We start from the raw sequence: 17,526 nt of genomic DNA on the forward strand, positions 1-17,526 counted from the left end.
TGAAACCAGGATTTAAGGTCAAAGTAGGGTTCCAAGCCTGGTTTAGTGTTTCCATTTAGGGCTTCAGGTCAAGTTTATGGTATCAAAAGAGTTAAATGCAAAGGTTAGGGTTTGAAATCAGTGTTGCATGACAGTTAGGGTTTCAAGGTTTTCACTTTCTTTTGGTCAAATGGTGGTTCAATGTTTGGTTAGGGCTTCAATTTAGGGTTTCAAGGCAGATTTAGGGGAAATCAAGCTTCGTTTAGGGTTTCAGGATGGATTTATGGTGTCAAAATAGGGTTTTAAGTCAGGGTTGGGGTTTCAAGTTAGCGTTTGGATTTTAAATTAAGGTTTCAAGACTGAGGTTAGGTTTCAAACAAGGGTCTTGAAGTTCCCATTAGTAGGGTTTCAAACCTGATTTGGGCTTTTAAAATGTAGTAAAAATAATGGTAGCAAAGTCCACAAACGTGACGATGCTCACAAACCTTTTTTTATTATTATTTTCAACATTTGAAACATTCAAAATAGTCACAACAGCATCAAGTAAAACACAGTATAATAAAAAAAGCTCAAATACATTTTGCTGCTTGATGCATATAAATGATGACGGATGACCTTCAACAAAAGGACTGAAATGTTTTAGTACGTGAAACACTGTCGTATTATCATCGTCATTATTATTCTCGCTGAAACAAATGGCAGTATCACCGGCCCCCAGCAGGGGGAGCTCTGAGCTTTAAATTTGGACATTCTGGCTGGCAACAAGGGCAACAGCGTGATGGCACGCCCCTTTCAGACGTCACTTAACAGCAGCGGCCGTTGTCATGGCAGCGCAGCAATGAAACTAATGTAGAAAAATAGATTAAGGCATCCAGGATGGGGAAAATTTAACAAAAAAAAAATTCCCACGTACACTTTCACACTCCTTTTGTAACATCATCAATAATCATCACGATCATTAAAGGTCCTTGAATTTGAATGAGGCGCCGTGACTTTAGAGCAACCTGTTGTCCCGCCCCATCCTGATAAAATGACTTTGTTGCAATAAATAAACAAAAATTAAAACATTACACGTTTTCTCGTAATTTAATAACTTTGAGTTCATTAAAAAAGTTCTCAAAATACTGCACGATGATCTCGCAAAATTCAAACTTTAGTCACGAGAAGTTGGAATTTTTTTTTTAATGAAATATATTTTTAACCGTAAAAAATGTTTTTGCGAGTATTTTGACTTTGTTTTCTTCTGAAATAATGACTTTTTTTTAACATTACAAGTTATTCCTACTAAATACTTTCCGAACAAAATTCAGATTTTATTCTCATAATACAACTTTGCAGTTCTTGTTTTGTTATGACCATTCTTGTAATTATGACACCTTTACTCTCATATTTGAATTTATGGTTGCAACATTTGTCATGATAATAATCTGACTTGTTTTAGCAGAATTATGACTTTTCTCAAAAATGATTTTTCCCATGCTTTGGTAATATAAGACTTTTTCTTGCAAAACTACAATCATCCTAAAAAATTTTTTAAGTTTTGCTTCTTGTGATATGACTTTTTCTTAATTATTCATAATTATCTTATTCTCAATTTAAAAAATGTTTGATCTTGTGTTTTGTGATGAAAACATCCGACTTTACTCTTGAAAAAATCTTGAAAATTCTCTATAATTGTGGAATTTTTTTCTCTCAATATAACAACTTTTCCTTCAAAATGAAGACTATTTTTGAAAATGAGGATATTTTTGGTCTCGTAAAAGTATGACTTTCCCCCCCATTCTTCTAAAAACATTTTTTTCTAATATTCTGATTTATTTTTTATTCTCCAAAAAAAGATTTTTTTTTCATATCATGACTTTCTTTTTTTCTTTTCCCTTTATTCCTATCGTGGTGATTTCCTTTCTCGACCCGAAAAAAGTTGTTTTTTTTAAATCATAATATTCCGACTTATTCTTAAGCGTTTTCCGAAAAAAAAAAAAAGTTAACGTATTATGATGACTATTATAGTAAAATGTATTTAATAATGGTACATCTTTTATTTCCCACAAGTTTAGTCTCAACCTTGAGCTTCCTGTGGTGACCTGTGACGCTTGCCTATCACAGCGCCCTCTGCTGATCGCAGTCACAACATGACTGCAGCACACGGGTTCGATCCCTACCGGACATCGCGAGCCAGCGGAGTTTTCCCGTCTACAGGTCCAGGGGTTTATGAGGAAAAAAAAAAAAAAAGGAAAGAAAAGGCCGTTTTTTTGTGGGTGCTGCGCAAAATGACGTGTTCAGGAGTCACCGCCGTCAGAGGGCGAAGAAGAGGATGAGGACAACAATCATGATGGCGACCAACACGGCGATGGCGCACCACTGACGCCGACCTGCCCCACAACACAGGGAGAAGTCAAAATCTGCGTGCGGGTGTGTGTGTGCGTGTGTACGTGTGTGTTACATACTGCTGGTCATGTGTGAGACCTTCTCCAGCTTTTTGAGCACAGAGTCCATACGTGACGACGTCTGGTCCATTTCGTCCGAAAAGTCCTCCAACATGCTGGAAGTAAAAAAAAGAAGAAAAAAAAAAAATGTTCATACATACAGCGCCCCCTCCCGCCCATGAATAGGCCACAAAAGATGATTCGATACGGGTTTTCAATGCGTGGGGTGTGAGACGATTCGCTTGGGGTCAACTCAGTGAGATTCCGATTCGATATGGAACGGCTCATTTCGAGAAAGGTATGACGTAACGACGTTTTTGTTGTCATTTAACAGTCATCTGAATGAACTCAGTATTGTCAATGTCCTTCTAAGATATAGCTCTCCAATAAAAGAGGATTCGATACCTATCTCGATATATGTTCCAAAGTGAACGATTTAATTCGATGCACCCGCATTTTTTCTTCTTTTCTGACCATAGTGAGTGACGATCTTGTCGGAGTGGGACGTTTATATTGGAATGCGAGAATATGGGGGGTAACGTGTAACGGCGTTGCCTTTCGCACTCGGGGAAAAGACGCAGCATTCTTGCATTACCTTGGAAGGAGGCCCCGGGAGAAGAAAAGTAGAAGAAGAAAATGGAGGATTGCACTTTTTTTAGCGGCGGCGCGGAGACTCACACGGCCTGCTCGTCCAGTTCGTCGCCGATACGTCCCGACATGTCTTTGAGGACCCGGATGCTTCCGGACACAAGCTCCAGATGATCGTCCTGCTCCTGCATGATCAGCTACACACACACGCACACACACACACAAACAAAACTTTAAGAACCTTTTCAAAAGTTCCAGTAATTGACTTTGGAATGCTTTAAAAAAAAATCTAATTGGCTTCTCTAATGGAAGGTTAGTTGAGAGACTAAAGGACAGCGCTGACGAGACAAGAAGGGGTTTTCCACATGAAAACCACAACATTTTTGGATAGTGGAAGCATGACATCATCATTAAAAATGGAAAAAAAAAAAAAAAAAAAAGGTGTCACCAAAATCACAACTTTTACCACAATTAATTGCCCACCCTTAACACAACTTTTTTTTCCTGCTCTGAATTGAAACTTATTTTCTTTCTTTTTTATGATTTTCTTTCACAATATTACAACTTATTTTATTCTCAGCGAGTTTTCTTCTGTTTTTTTTTTCTTGTCACATTACAACTTCTCTTCTCAAAAACGTCGGCTTTATTTTCCAAAAGTGGCCGCAAGAGTAACTTTTCGCAACATTGCTTTTTTTTCTTTTAAGAATATTAGGACAACAAAACTTTCTTTTCTAAACTCAAAGGAAAATAAATTCCGTTTTTTTGCAATTTTTCCACAAACTTCCACCCCCCAAAACATGATTTTTATGACTAAATTAAAAATAATTCCCCAGTAACATTAAAAAAAAAAATGGACTTTTCCAAAATAAAGTTTTTTTTTGGTCATTTGCCTTTTTTTTTTTTTTAGCTAAATTGCAACTACTCCTCTCAAATTACAACGGTCACTTAAATTTTTTTTTTTCCTCGCAAAAATCCCACTTTATTGTCATAAAAAACAATTTCATAACATGGCAACTTTTTTTCTTGCCTAACGACCACTTTTTCTTCTAAATCCGGATTCCTTTCTCGTCATAACTTCTCTCTACTCCGCCACTTATTATTGATTCTAATAGAACGCCATTGTTGAAATATGACTTTCTCCTGCAAATTTCACATTTTTCTCTCTCAGATTGTTTTTCTTGCAAACCTTAACTTCTTAATTCATCTGTTTTTTGTCATATTGGATTGTTTGAGTGCCCACGTGTTACCTGCTGTTGTTCCTGCTGCTCTTGAATGTATCTGGAATTTGCAGACACCAGGTGGGCATCCAATCGCGACGAGCGGTCCGACGCCGACGAGGTCAGCAACGCCTGAAACCAAAACAATAAAATTCCTAAATAATAATAATAATCCCAATGACGTATGTGTTTGTATGTCATCTGGGGTCAGTTGCAGTGTGTCCAACCTGCTTGTTTTTTTTCTCCGCCTGAGCCACAGCTGACGGACTCGACAATTGATCCTTCATCTCCTGCACACAAGCAGGGAAATAATCCATATTAATGAGTAATAAATCATATTTGCGCGTGCGTGAGTGTGTGCGTGTTGACGAGACCTGCACGGACTTCCTGGTCTTCTCCACAAAGTCCCTCCTCTCCTGAAGCTCCTCGTCGCCTAGGCGGAACTTTCCCGGGTTGGACTCCACGATACCTGCGCCGCACGCTCAGGGAGTAAACGGGCCACAAAGCGGTGGTCGTCGCCACGGCGACCATCGCCACGCAGGCAAGACAGTCGAGCAGTCATGAAAGACAGGTGACACCTCATTTATTTGCGAGTGAGGACTTGCGAAATTAACATTTTATAATTCTCATTCAGAGTCTCTTTCTTGAGTTTTTTTGTGCCAAGAACTAAAAATGAATTCTCATACATGCACAATGTTTTTCTCATCATAGTAAAACTTTTGCAATCAATTCCGCGTTCATGTATAATTTTGATTTGGGTGTCTGTGTGTGTAAAATGGTGTGACTTTCTGCCAATATTATGAATGAGTTTTGTCATATTATGACTTTCTAGCAATGTTGGAAACAGTGTCATAAATTTGGGACTTTTTTCTCCCAATAAATCTTTCTTGCAAAAGGTTGATTTTCGTTTAATGCAACTTTGGTTTCTCTCCATAATGGAAGTATCTCCTCACAAAATTGCAACCTAAACATTGAAAAAATGTGTGGGGGGGGTTTCTCTCTCATAATGGTTTTATGTTGAAAAATGGCATTTATTGCAGTAAGATGTTTTTCTTGCAATATTATGTTGGTATTCTCATAAAATTACTTGTGATATTATTTTTGTTTGTGTCTTTGCAGCTGACTACTACAGGAATATTGTGACTTTTTTTCCTGCAAAATGACAACTTAAGTGTTGATAAACCTTTTTCTCCATATCACGCATTCAGTCTCCTAAAATTGTTTTTTTTGTGTAATTTATTGTCTGGATAAATGCAAAATGATGACTTTTTAATGAAAAATGAAAACTATTCTTTTAAAAAGTTTCTTTGCTTGACATTTCAACTTAAGTCAAGTAAAAATGACACTTTTTCTCCTAATATTACACTTGACTGTCAAAAAATGAGGCTATTTATTTTCTAATGTGACCTGCCACAAAATTTGGATTTCTTTTCACACAAAATTCAACTTCATTCACCTCATTTTTTAAAATACGTTTTCCCCCACTCATAATAGTGACTAGACCATTTCTCACAAGATTGCAACTATTCGCATAGAATCAGGATTTTTCTCTCTTGTGCTCTTCATTGTAACGTGTTTTTTCCCCACGATAGTACAACTTTCCTGAAAAGTTACAACTTTATTACCTCTATTAAAAATAAATAAATAAATCTCATAATAGTGTAACATTTTCTCCCAAACTTTTAACTTTATTCTCTTAAAACTGAGCTATTTTCCTCCTGATCTGAGTCGTTTCAACCAAATTACGACTCTTTCTCTCTGCTGGGAATGACTCCTATTATTGACATAGGCTTTAGGGGCTGACTAATTCCTGGAAGAGCACAAAGCTGGTGTTTGTTCTGCAAACAGGACACGTGACGCCAGTTATGGAGGATACTGATGGTCTCGCTCAGGTCCTCCAGGTCCCAGTCGATGGCCCGCAGACAGTTGCGCAGCTCGTTGGTGCTCCAGTCCAGCTCATCACGGCTCACCTGAACAAATAAAAACAACATGCTCATTATTTATCGATTAGCATCAATGCTAATTACATGCTAAAATATGAGGACATCAGAGCAGTGACTGGAGATTTTTATGTGCTATTATCTTCAGTTCAGTGTTCCATCGCTTTACATCAAGCGCTTAGCGTGAATGCTAATACTATGCTAGGTTCCCCCTAGTGGCCGTAAACAGTGTAGGTGATGACGTCAGAGAAACCTTAGTGGATGTTTGCAAGTGATGATCCTTTCACGTATCTTTTCCACATCAATACTAACAACATGCTTATACAAATTGTAATTACAAATAAGAGACAGAATGAACTTTTTTCAATCAACATGCTAATACATAACTCACCTGAGTTCCATCCTGCAGAAGCTCCTCCCACCTGTCAAACAGGCTACGTGCACGCGCCGTGGCCTTCTGCACCTCCCTGCACGCGCGCACACAAACATGTTTTGAGTCCACCATGCAACATTTTTAGCAGCAACAAATGTTTGTTTGGAAGCCAAACAAACACACAAGCTAACTTCCTTCCGTAAATTAGCAGCTTCTCGTTAAGTGTAGCACTACACACACAAAAAAAGAAACAGTTTAGAACAGTTCTAAAGGTCCACAAATAACTCAGCAGATGAAACAAAAGCAAATATGCGGCGCGGAAGTGACTTTGTTTGCCCAATATAAACAGAAAAAGCCCCGCACCGACAATCACTGCACGGACTGGACCACTGCACTGAAGGCTAGTCAGCCACCCCTCGGCGTCCAGCTATCTCCGCTGGGGTAAACTTTGTTTTCCGCTCGCTCGGCGGCCGGCCGAGTGACACACATGTCGAGCGTGTACTTGCCGAGTGTTTTCGCTGAGTTTTAAACATTGTTTTATGGAGTTTTCTCACCCTTTCACGACGAAAAACGGGTCCTCCAGCGACATACTGCTACTTCCGCGTGCGTCACGCCGCCGCGCATGCGCAATTGGGCTCGATGAGGCGTTTACGATTCGTTATGCACTTTAGACACCATTTTTTTTACGTATCCATGAATGTCTCTGGTATCATTATCTTATTTAATCTTCGTGTATTTTACTTTGAGTGTGGCTTGAAAAAGACGAATCTGCAGTCAGTGTACATGGAGAGTCGCCATGGCAACAGCTTGGCATAAAACCGCACGTTGCCCTCGCTCTGTCCCTCATGGCAACACCTGACCAGACAGACAGACAGGCAGACAGACACAGATGGTCCTCCCTGCCTGGTGTCTGGCTCACCCATTTGTGGCCCCAGCCATGCGTCCCGACCTCTCTCCCTCCCTTCCTCCTTCCCTCCCACCCTTCCTTCCTTCCTTCCTGCCCTCATCCTGTTTCCTCCCCCACCTCCCGTCCCACCCTGGCTTGTGAGAATTCACAGGCCCCTTCGTCACCTCGCTGCTCGCGCTGTTTAGTTTAGTTAAGAAGACTACATTTTTCTGATAGATAGATAGATAGATAGATAGATAGATAGATAGATAGATAGATAGATAGATAGATAGATAGATAGATAGATAGAAAATAAAGGTATAAAACGATAACAATTCTGCAAATAGTAATGCCATGGTAAAATAATAATCATAATAATGCCAAGAAAAATATAATTGAAGAAAATGGATGGGGGTGGGATGCGATGGAAAAGTATAATTAACAAAGACAAGGAAAATAATGCCATGAGGAAATACATGAAGAATAATGCAATACAAAAATATACAAATTGACAAAAACCTCAATAAAATAATACCGTGGAAAACTGTAACAAAAATAATGATAGTGCCATAGAGAATACAATCAGTAATTGACAACAATAACAGAAATACTGCCATGGAAAAAAAATATGTAAAAAAAAAAAATGCTGAGTGAAATGTTGTTTCACTCAATACATCACAAATTTGTACTTTGCACAAAATGTCCCGAGTCTAAAAGAGGAAAGCTTTGCATCAAATTAATTTAGCCAAATTTTCTTTTTTTTTTTTAAAATCAACTCTAAATATTGACACAAACCACACAACGAGTGTGTTTTTATCCCTGACAACTGAAGGCGTGAACGCTGAATCATTCCTTGCCCCACGAACGTTCTTGTTGGTACAAGCCGGACAACATTTGGGCTGTTTTGTTTGCCTTCCTACTTTTGCGCCGCCTGAGCAAAGTCAAATACGACACTGCCAAGGAACAAAAAAAAAAAAAAACGGAGAAAAAAAAAAAAAGGAGCCAGAAGCGACTACATAACCTGGAACACTTTATAAATAGACCTGGTGACCCTTTCCCTCTTGGTGTCTCCAAGTGATCCTTGTATGGATGACCTACTTTCCGGTGTCAAAGAGCAGCAGCATCATGCAGCTTACCCTTGTTGCTCCGTAAGCTGCTTTATACATAAACTGCACAACACAAAAACAAACGAAACGCACACGAGCAAAACGAAAAAAGCACAGTTTCATGGTGATGTAATCAACTGGAGCAGCTGTTAGTTTGCAGTTGAACACGCTTGACATATACCGTAAATAGATACAACGAAGTGCAATTAAAAGTCATTAATACAAAACAGACTTGTACACCGTCGCACTCTGTGAACTTATGTTATTATACAGCCAAGGACACACACAAACATTCCTTGCCAACCATTTGGCCTCAGGCGGAGGCAGTGCAACAACACACACGCACGCACACATAAAGCGTCGCCATAGTGACCAGTCGGGCGCCGACCCAAAGCGAGGTCATGGCGACTTTTCTGGGAAGCTAACGAGCGCTTATCGGCGTTCAAAAGTAGGAATTGTGTTGGCAGATACACTTTGTCAACCTGTGGGATTCCAGAACAAAATGTATCTTAAATAATTAAGCGAGGTGGAAAATTAATCATTCCACGGAAAATAAACAATAAACAAAGATATTTCAACCATGGACTGGCAACAAAGATGGAAAAAAAAATTGGCATGGAAAAATGAAATGAATAAAAACAAAAAACCTGCCGTCGCAGCACGATAAATAAGAATGATGCCTTGAAAAAATATATTTCTAACTTTTTTTCCATGAATAATGCCATGAAAAATAAACAAATAACGGCAACTAAAAATATAACTTAACAATTTAAAAAAAATAAATTATGCGGTTTGAAAAACACAACTAACAACAATAACAACCAAAAACTGCAATGAAAAGTAACGGACAAAAAATTGTGAACTGTAAAAACATCATTTAAAAGAAATGGAAACAAATAATGCTGCCGATAAAGTGATTACAAAAATGTTTAAGTTATTGAAAACATGCAATGGAATCAAAGATGTCAATAATGCCATGTAAAAATATAACTGACGAAATAAAAAAGCTATTATTATTATTGTCATGATTATTATGCACTTTCAATGGGGTGTCAACAAGTACAATATATGAAATAACATTCCAATGAACATAATAAGCTGGTCTACGATGATCCAAATTGCCTGAAAATACTTTGATAATTTGTTTAGCTGTATCTCCAGAAGTCATTTGGGCCCTACAATAATACCATAAAAGTACAAAATAGCTCGGCGTTAGGTGACAGTATGAATGCTACGGGTGAGTTTATATAACACGTGTTGCGGTGGCGTGTATTAGCGTGTCTATTTTTGCAGCTGCGTGGCTAGATAGCACGCATACCAAAATGCAGTGATGCAAGTGACAGCAGCAGCTCCGTCTGGAAACGAAGACATACGGCAGCGTGCTGCATGAAGGTGACATCGCAAAATTGACACCAAATACATTGATCGATGCTGTTGGGGTCATATTCCATGCTGACAGCAAAATACAAGACCATGGATCATTTTTTTCTATCCTGAAATTTTATGAATTCTCCTAAAATACACAAACATGAAAATGCTGTATTCGTGATTAATTTTTTTGTACGGGTGCTAGAAACATGTGCGTAATAGTTACAGTACGTGACATATGTAATATTGTTCAAGAGGGAGCTTGAACGGTCTGTGTTTCCACATTTGCACAGTTTTTTGCAGAAAAAGCATGATTAACATCTACTAGGTGTTGAACCGATTAATCGACTACTCAACTGCAGTTGACTCCTGCATACTCGCGGTTCAGCACCTGTGATTTTCTTCTCCCATTAAAGTTTCAGAGGATTATTGAAAGAGATACATGTAGGACTACCACTAATAACAACTACAATAAGTGTGATGATGAGCTGCATTTTTAATATTTTACTTTTGCTTCCATGCTTGTCAGTCCAATCATGTCTCAGATACGTAAAACAGTTCCTAGCGCAAAAACGGTTAGCGACCGCTTTACTGTGCTGAAAAAAAATCTCCATGTCATCACATTAAAGTCAACAAACTTTAGTCTTTTAACTTTTAAAAAATGTAAATGTAAATGTAAAAATGTCAGACATGCTCTGAATACATTTTGGAAAGCTCTATAATTCATAATTTGATATCACAAGGATATGATTGACCCAGAAAATAAACAGTATGAACGGAAGTATGTACTGTACTTTTTTCACTTTTTCTTAAATAAAAGCAGTTGAATCACTATTTCTGCTTTTACCAAAGTAGTTTTTTTACACAAGTGTCTGTACTTTTATAAGTACAGAGTGAGTATTGTTGCCACTTCAGATTAAAGGCGACTGAAGTATGTCAATCTCAACTCTCAACTCAGCTGTATTTATAAAGCACTTGTAGTTGTAACAAAGATCATTTCCGCCGGACCTTGAAGGCGTCATGACGTGGCGTGCCTTTTGACCGCCGCCTGGTAACCTTGGTAACCTGGGTAACCTTGTTTACACCGTGCCGCCGCACCAAATATGGCGCTCTGGTGACATCACCACAGCTGGTGAGGGAGGAGGAAGCGAGAGGAGCACTGGAGGTGGGCGGGGTTATAACGTCACTGTTTTCCACTGTGCGTATTTCCCCCTCCCCTTTCCACAACCACCACGGGACTTTACAACCGGACAGGCCATATATGGCATGGGAGTGACGTACTGAGTCATATGTGCGTGCGCGCGAGAGAGAAACTCCGGTGTAATTTGAGACGCTACTTTTTTTCTCACTTCCTCACCCACACGCAAATTCTCCGAGCTGCCGAGCTACCAGAAGATAAACATGTGACATCATTCGGCGAAACTACACTTTGATCCCTGACAAAGTAATCTCAAAAATATTCAGTCAGCCTCCAGTCTTTCTCATGCGGAAACGGCTTTGATTCAATGATTAAATAATTATCAGAAATTTAACCATCACTAACATGAAAATAACATGACTTTTTTTTTTTGCTTTCATAATTTAAAAGCTTTCGTGGGGAAATGCGTTTGTAAAGCGCAATGAGGAAGAGAAACTAAAAGTCGAGAAGGGTGAGAAAACGGGCTAGACCAAACAGATGGCGTGCGCGTGCGCGTACATGAGTGAGTGAATTTGTGTGTGCGTGTGTGTGGCAGGTGTGGGCGGTGCCTGTTTTGTCACTGGCTGAGGAATTCGGCGTGACGTCACAGAGTAGATAAATTGCCTCCCTTCCTCTCACGCTCTCAATTCTCCGCGCGGGAGCGAACGTGAAGAAGCCTCGCGTCTCACAAAAAGCGTCCCGAACCGAGACCGAAACTTTTTAAAGTCCACTTTTTGTTGTTGTTGTTTTCCCAAGTCGTCAGTCGATCTCATTTTGTGAAAAAATAACAATAATAACAAGGAAGTAACAAGCTCAACGAAACAATGAGTGACACAACAACGGAGACAACAATGGAGGTGAACGCGGAGGCCCGGCGGATCCTGGCCGTGTCCATAAGCAAGCTGTACGCGTCCCGGAGCCAGCGAGGCGGCCTGAGACTCCACCGGAGCCTCCTCCTCTCCCTGGTCATGCGCTCCGCCCGAGACATCTACCACTCGTCGGCGCCACCGGCCGAGCCCATGGACACCAGCCCGGAGCCGGTCGAGCTCGACCTGGAGTCGGAGCCCCAGCCGGACGAGACCCCCGCCGAGTTGAACCCGGCGGCGGGGGGAGGTGCGCACCAGGAGGCCGAGGCCGAGGCCGAGGACGAGGAGGAGGAGGAGGAGGAGGAGGAGGAGGAGGAGGGGGAGCCCGCCGAGGACAAAGAGAACCAGAGCCCGACGAGGCACTCCAGGAAGCGGCGTGGGAAGACGTCGGTGGCGCCGCACTTCCTCCCCAGTAAGAGGGCGAGGCTGGAGCCCGGGGAGGAGCGGCACGCCGCGCTGCCACCACCGCCGCCGGTTAGCTGCCGAATGGGTCCCGCCGAGTCCCTCACGTCGATCTCCCTGAACCGGGTCATACCGGCCTTCTGAGAGGTGCGAGACGCGGAGGCTCCACGGGATTTGGAGCGCTGTTTTCCCCCCACATATGGAAGCGGCCTGGAGGCCACATCGACGGTCCCGGGACGGGAATGATCCCCGGCTGGCCTAGAGCGAGCTCCCCGGGCGAAGGGACCCAGCGTGGAGGAGCTACGGTTCGGGTCGAACGAGCGACCCAGTGGGCTAACTCTCCATCTGAGGCACACACAACACACGGTGGACCCGCCAGGACACGCAGTGACTCATAACAGAGGAAGTGAGGTGTTTACCCAACACACTCACACACACTTCTGCTGTGGACCAACAACATGGTGCTACAAAAAAAGATGTTATTTTGCATCTTTTTGGACTTTTTGTGTATTCATTGAATGTGAAAATGACGTCATATACCTCACATGTAAAGCTGCTTTGTGGTGTTAATAATAAATGAATTTAAAGTGAACAAATAAGTGCTTCTGTGGTGGTAATTGTTGTCCAGACAGGAAGTCGCTAATGTGGGTCAATCCTCAAGCGTGTCCGCCACCAACCGGCCTTCTCTAATCTAACATGCACACACACACACACGCGGTCACACCACTTCCTGTGGATTACACCAGAATTATGAATCACATCCTCCCGGCGTGATCCGACACCCACGCACCAGTCGGAGACTTCATTAGGTACACCTAATGAGAGCCAATTAAAAATGTGTTCCTAATATTTTGACTCTTGTGAAAGTTGAAAGTCAATAACATGTAAGTGAATTAATGACACACCCTAACTTCTTTGTATATTAGTCAAAGTCAGTCAGGTTTCACTGAGACATTGAAGAAAAATAGTCCCTCAATTCTACAACAGGATTAAGTGAAAATTGCACCTGTCAAGATGTCAAAACTTGACTACAATTTACCTAAAGAAGCGTGGGTCACTAATGTTCCCCAAGGACCACATAAGCAGACCACAGACTGTTCTAAAAAAAAAAAAAGAAGCAGCTCACCACTTTTGGGTACATTGTGATTTCCTAGGAATGTATAGACACAATCATTTGAGCATGTGTGTATCATACTGATAGACTGACTGATGCAAAGGCATTTATTTAGCTCTTCCAAAAAGAAATGGCATAATATGGACACAAATGATGCAATTTACAGAAGCATTTCATGTATTTGAGGACCAATACCGTAATTACTAAAGCAAGAAACACCTTACCTTCATCTTCCAATCCATCAGCTGCAATCAAGTCCAAACGTCTGCACTACAATATAGCAGTTCACAATCAATATTTATGTCATAACATGAAAAAAAAAAGAACATCAAAACTTGAAATAAAAAACATTGTACTCACCAGATATGCTGACGCAGACCTCTTTTCTTCATCGCTGCTCGTTCGCGCAAGCTAGCTAGCTCCTGGCGCTCGCTCGTACATGCTGCTCTGACGTGCCCCCAAAACAAATCTTTTTTCCGGGTTCAATCAAGCCAGCCAGCAGCGGCCCCACAATGTCCAGTTTTTCAACTTGAAAATGACATTTCCCGGAAATCAATCTTTGATGCGCATATTTAGCTCAGCCAACCTGGGGTGTAAACAGCACAGGCTATTCATTTAGCTCAACCAATCAGAGGAAGGAAAAATGCTGACATCACTCTGAGTCGCAGAGAGGTCAATCTAAATTGTGATTGGTTGAAAAAGAAAAAAGAAACAGACATTTCTATGTTGCGTGTTTGTCAGATGCCAGCAGATTATGTTTACACGGCAACACATTGGAAGATGAAATCTGATTGGACGAAAGCAATCTCCATGTATAGTTACTGGGCCAAGAGAGAAGGCCTTGAAGGCCAAGCTGAAAGCTAGTAAAGGACTGAGTGAAAAATTGCATCCAAACAACCTGATAGAAATGCTGACTATATAACCTCTGATTTCACTTAGATGAAGAATCTCTCAATGTCAACAGAGTTCTTGCTACAGTCCCTGAAGTAATCTTGGATTTGATCATTCAACATGAGCCATGCTCGGACGCAGTCCAAATTTTCACCCGGTTAAACTGTCCGCGGTGACAGCATTTGATTTGTCCTTCGCCCAGATGCGCTAAGCATGCTAAGAGCGTCCAGTGATGCAGATGCGGAGAGCGAGCACACACGCAAACCGGGCGCCGCGGTGACGTCCAGCAGATGCTAAAAATAGAACAGCGGCAAAGGAAGGAAGGTGAAGCCGAGGGGGCTCGAAGATGGACGACGGCATTTCGCTGAATTTCCCAGCAGCGAAGGAAAAGAACCAGCGGGGAACATTTTGACCTGTGGAAAAACGATTGACATCTTGGCGCTGATAAAATCAACACTGGATGTTGTTTACATTACAAATAACATAAATATGCATTTTTGCAGATAAAATACTCAAATCATATTTCTTTAGGAACGCCTGTAATATATAATGACTTAAAGGGAAAATCAACCCAAACATATTTTTTTCAAGAATATGCTCTATGCAGGCCCACTAGTTGAAACAAGGCAATATGATTAATATGAAATATGAGTTAAGTAGCAAAATCCACCGGTTTTTAGCCATCTCTGGGGGCGGCCATTTTGTCGACTGAAAATGACTTCACAGACCCTCAGGGCTCAGGTAACGACCAATCACGGTTCATCTCTTTTCTGAAGCTGAGCTGTGACTGGTCATTACCTGGGCATCTTCGATGTCATTTTCAGTCGACGGAAGTGACAAAATGGCCGCCCCAGGGATGGCTAAAAACGAGTGGATTTTGTTGCTTAACTCATATTCCACAAGCACAACATTAATCAGACTGCTGTGTTTCAACTAGTGGGCCTGCATGGAACATATTCTTAAAAAAATGTTTGGGTTGACTTTCGCTTTAAAATTGATGTCATTTAAATTCCATTTTGATATATGCTCAGGGCAATTACAAATTATATACATGCACTAATTGCTAAGAAGTCAAACAAAATGTTAAAAGTGAACAAGAAATTCCTGCATTTGCACCAAATGTACTTCAATGTGATTACACATCCAAAATGGCCGCCACAATCCCACAATGTAACGCAGAAGTTGTGCGGCATTGCAGGAGGCGGTGGCCATTTTGGGTTAGCAGGAACCACGGCCAACGTCTACCTTACTATACCCCGAAAGGCTTAACGAGGAAGTCAACCCAAGCATATTTTTATCAAGAATTCTATATTCTGATGAATATTGTGTTTGTGGAATATGAGTTAAGCAGCAAAATGCGCCCGTTTTGTCACTTCTGTCGACCTGAAAATGACATCACAAATGCTCGGGGCTCGGATAACAACCAATCATGGATCAGCTTCAGAAAACAGGTGAGCTGTGATTGGTCGTTAGCGGAGCCCTGGGCAACTGTGATGTCATTTTCAGTTGACAGAAGTGACAAAATGGCCGCCCCCGGAGATGGCTAAAAACGGGTGGATGAACTCTTATTCCACAAACGCAATGTTGATCAGAATGCCTTTTTCCAACTAGTGGGCCTGCATAGAACATATTCTTGTAAAAAATATGTTTGGGTTGACTTTCTCTGATTTGATTTACCCTCCGCTCTCCGTAACCAGTTGTTGCCCATTGTATCTCATTCGAGAAAGTAGCTAATGAAGTGGCCGGTGAGAGGAGAATGACATTGGATGCACAGGAAGTGAGTGTGCCTGCCAGGAGGGAGGGGTTGGGGTGGGGGGTGGGGGGGGGTGAGTATCACTATCGGTGTGTGTGTGTGCGTGTGTGTGTGGTGGGGGGGGTGTACTAGCCGAGTGCTGACTAACAATGAATGTGAACGAGTGTGTGAGTGTGTTTGTGTGCGGCAGACTGAGACAGGAAGTGATGCGCTGTTGCAACAGAATGTGTAGGAGGGGTCTATTTTGGGATGCGTGTGTCTGTGTGTGTGAGGAGGTGGGCGACGGACAGACAGACAGATGTGAGGAGGAGGAGGAGTATGGCCGCAGAGGGAGGAAGAAACGCCAATAAAACGTGACGGGGGAGGGAGGGGGCGAGACTGTGCGTAGGCGTGTGTAAAGTGTGCGTCTCGCTGGGAACATATCGGTGACGTAGCGACGGACGCAGATGAGGAGGAAGAGGCAGGGGAGGAGGAAGATGAAGGTGGAGGCTGATGATGCTGCATTGTGAGGACGTTTTGGTTTTTGAAAGGAGATGAGTGAGAACACACAACGCAATGCACACTTTTGGCATTTTTTGACCACAACAGTTACACGAAATCCACCACAAAAATGGCAGACTTCCGGTGTCAAGTGTGGCTTTTTGAGACATTTTTGTGGGTCTACTTATGATAGACATGCCTACCAAATATCACTTTGCTCAGCTAAGGGAAACTGGGTTCGGAGGCGCTATTTAAAAACGAAAGCAAACTGAGTGGACATTTTGACCAGTATAAACATATGCCTCATTCATTTTTTTTTTTTTTTGTACTCATGAGAGACATGCTCACCACATACATGTATAATAATATAATAAATACGTACAGAATAGTTATATAATATATATATATATAATAAATACATATAGAATAGTTATATAATATATATGTATATATACATACATATATATTCATACGTATATAGTAATAAATTGCTAAAACATTTTCAACATGAAATTCACAACCAAATATTCTCATAAAAAAAAAAAATACAATACTACAATGTTGCATTTTAGTGATTCGTTTTGTTTCTTCTTTTTTTTTTTCTTTCAAAATCCTGACACGAGACTTGTATCTATGAAGTTCCACATCGCGCCTCGGCAGAGGTCTCCTAATTGTATTTTGCATATCAACATGAATGAGTTTTGTTTGAGTTGAGTAATCTGATTACACAAAGAAGCAGGAGAGGCGGGGCTGGTACAATGCATTCTCTCTGGTTTTATTCATCGTTAGGAAGAGTCGTGTTTGGAAATTACAAAATGCACTGCAGGTAGAAACAGCAGAGAAATATCCAGAACCCAAACAGAAAAGATGGCAGGCGGGAAAAAAAGACAAAGAGAGAGAGACAGAGCACGAGAGAAAAGGAGGAGAGAAGAAGGAAAAGAAGGGATTTCATTAGCCAGG

General features: G+C 41.2%; 2 protein-coding genes and 1 long non-coding RNA gene across 3 annotated transcripts; 1 reads left to right on the top strand and 2 right to left on the bottom strand.

Annotated features, from left to right (window-relative positions):
• Window positions 1-447: 447 nt before the first annotated feature.
• stx10 (syntaxin 10) lies at window positions 448-7,456 on the bottom strand. The gene is made up of 9 exons (XM_086033923.1): window positions 7,078-7,456; window positions 6,542-6,617; window positions 6,087-6,180; window positions 4,585-4,679; window positions 4,438-4,500; window positions 4,241-4,342; window positions 3,084-3,190; window positions 2,427-2,521; window positions 448-2,351 (listed from the first exon to the last, which is right to left on the bottom strand). Exons 1-9 carry the CDS (start codon window positions 7,110-7,112, stop codon window positions 2,275-2,277), a joined length of 744 nt encoding a protein of 247 aa, XP_085890049.1. The 5' UTR covers window positions 7,113-7,456; the 3' UTR covers window positions 448-2,274.
• Window positions 7,457-11,692: 4,236 nt separating this feature from the next.
• Window positions 11,693-12,522, top strand: ier2b (immediate early response 2b). The gene has a single exon (XM_086033924.1). The coding sequence runs from the start codon at window positions 11,885-11,887 to the stop codon at window positions 12,470-12,472; it is 588 nt and encodes a 195-aa protein (XP_085890050.1). The 5' UTR covers window positions 11,693-11,884; the 3' UTR covers window positions 12,473-12,522.
• An 877-nt stretch (window positions 12,523-13,399) lies between these two features.
• LOC147146527 (uncharacterized) lies at window positions 13,400-14,145 on the bottom strand. The gene is made up of 3 exons (XR_015087202.1): window positions 13,803-14,145; window positions 13,667-13,712; window positions 13,400-13,427 (listed from the first exon to the last, which is right to left on the bottom strand). It is a non-coding gene; the product is annotated as an uncharacterized LOC147146527 (long non-coding RNA).
• Window positions 14,146-17,526: the final 3,381 nt, after the last annotated feature.

The sequence above is a fragment of the Filicampus tigris genome, chromosome 6 (assembly GCF_054856515.1).
Source record: "Filicampus tigris isolate MCC_2025a chromosome 6, RoL_Ftig_1.0, whole genome shotgun sequence".
Taxonomy (NCBI): domain Eukaryota; kingdom Metazoa; phylum Chordata; class Actinopteri; order Syngnathiformes; family Syngnathidae; genus Filicampus; species Filicampus tigris.

Bases quoted from the DNA above. Each gene is read 5' to 3' on its own strand.
- stx10 (XM_086033923.1), bottom strand. From the start codon at position 7,112: ATGTCGCTGGAGGACCCGTTTTTCGTCGTGAAAGG. The intron at 6,181-6,541 runs GTGAGTTATGTA...TTATTTGTTCAG, and splicing joins TTCTGCAGGATGGAACTCAG to GTGAGCCGTGATGAGCTGGA. The intron at 3,191-4,240 runs GTAACACGTGGG...GTGTGTGTGTAG, and splicing joins AGCAGCAGGAACAACAGCAG to CTGATCATGCAGGAGCAGGA.
- ier2b (XM_086033924.1), top strand. From the start codon at position 11,885: ATGAGTGACACAACAACGGAGACAACAATGGAGGTGAACGCGGAGGCC.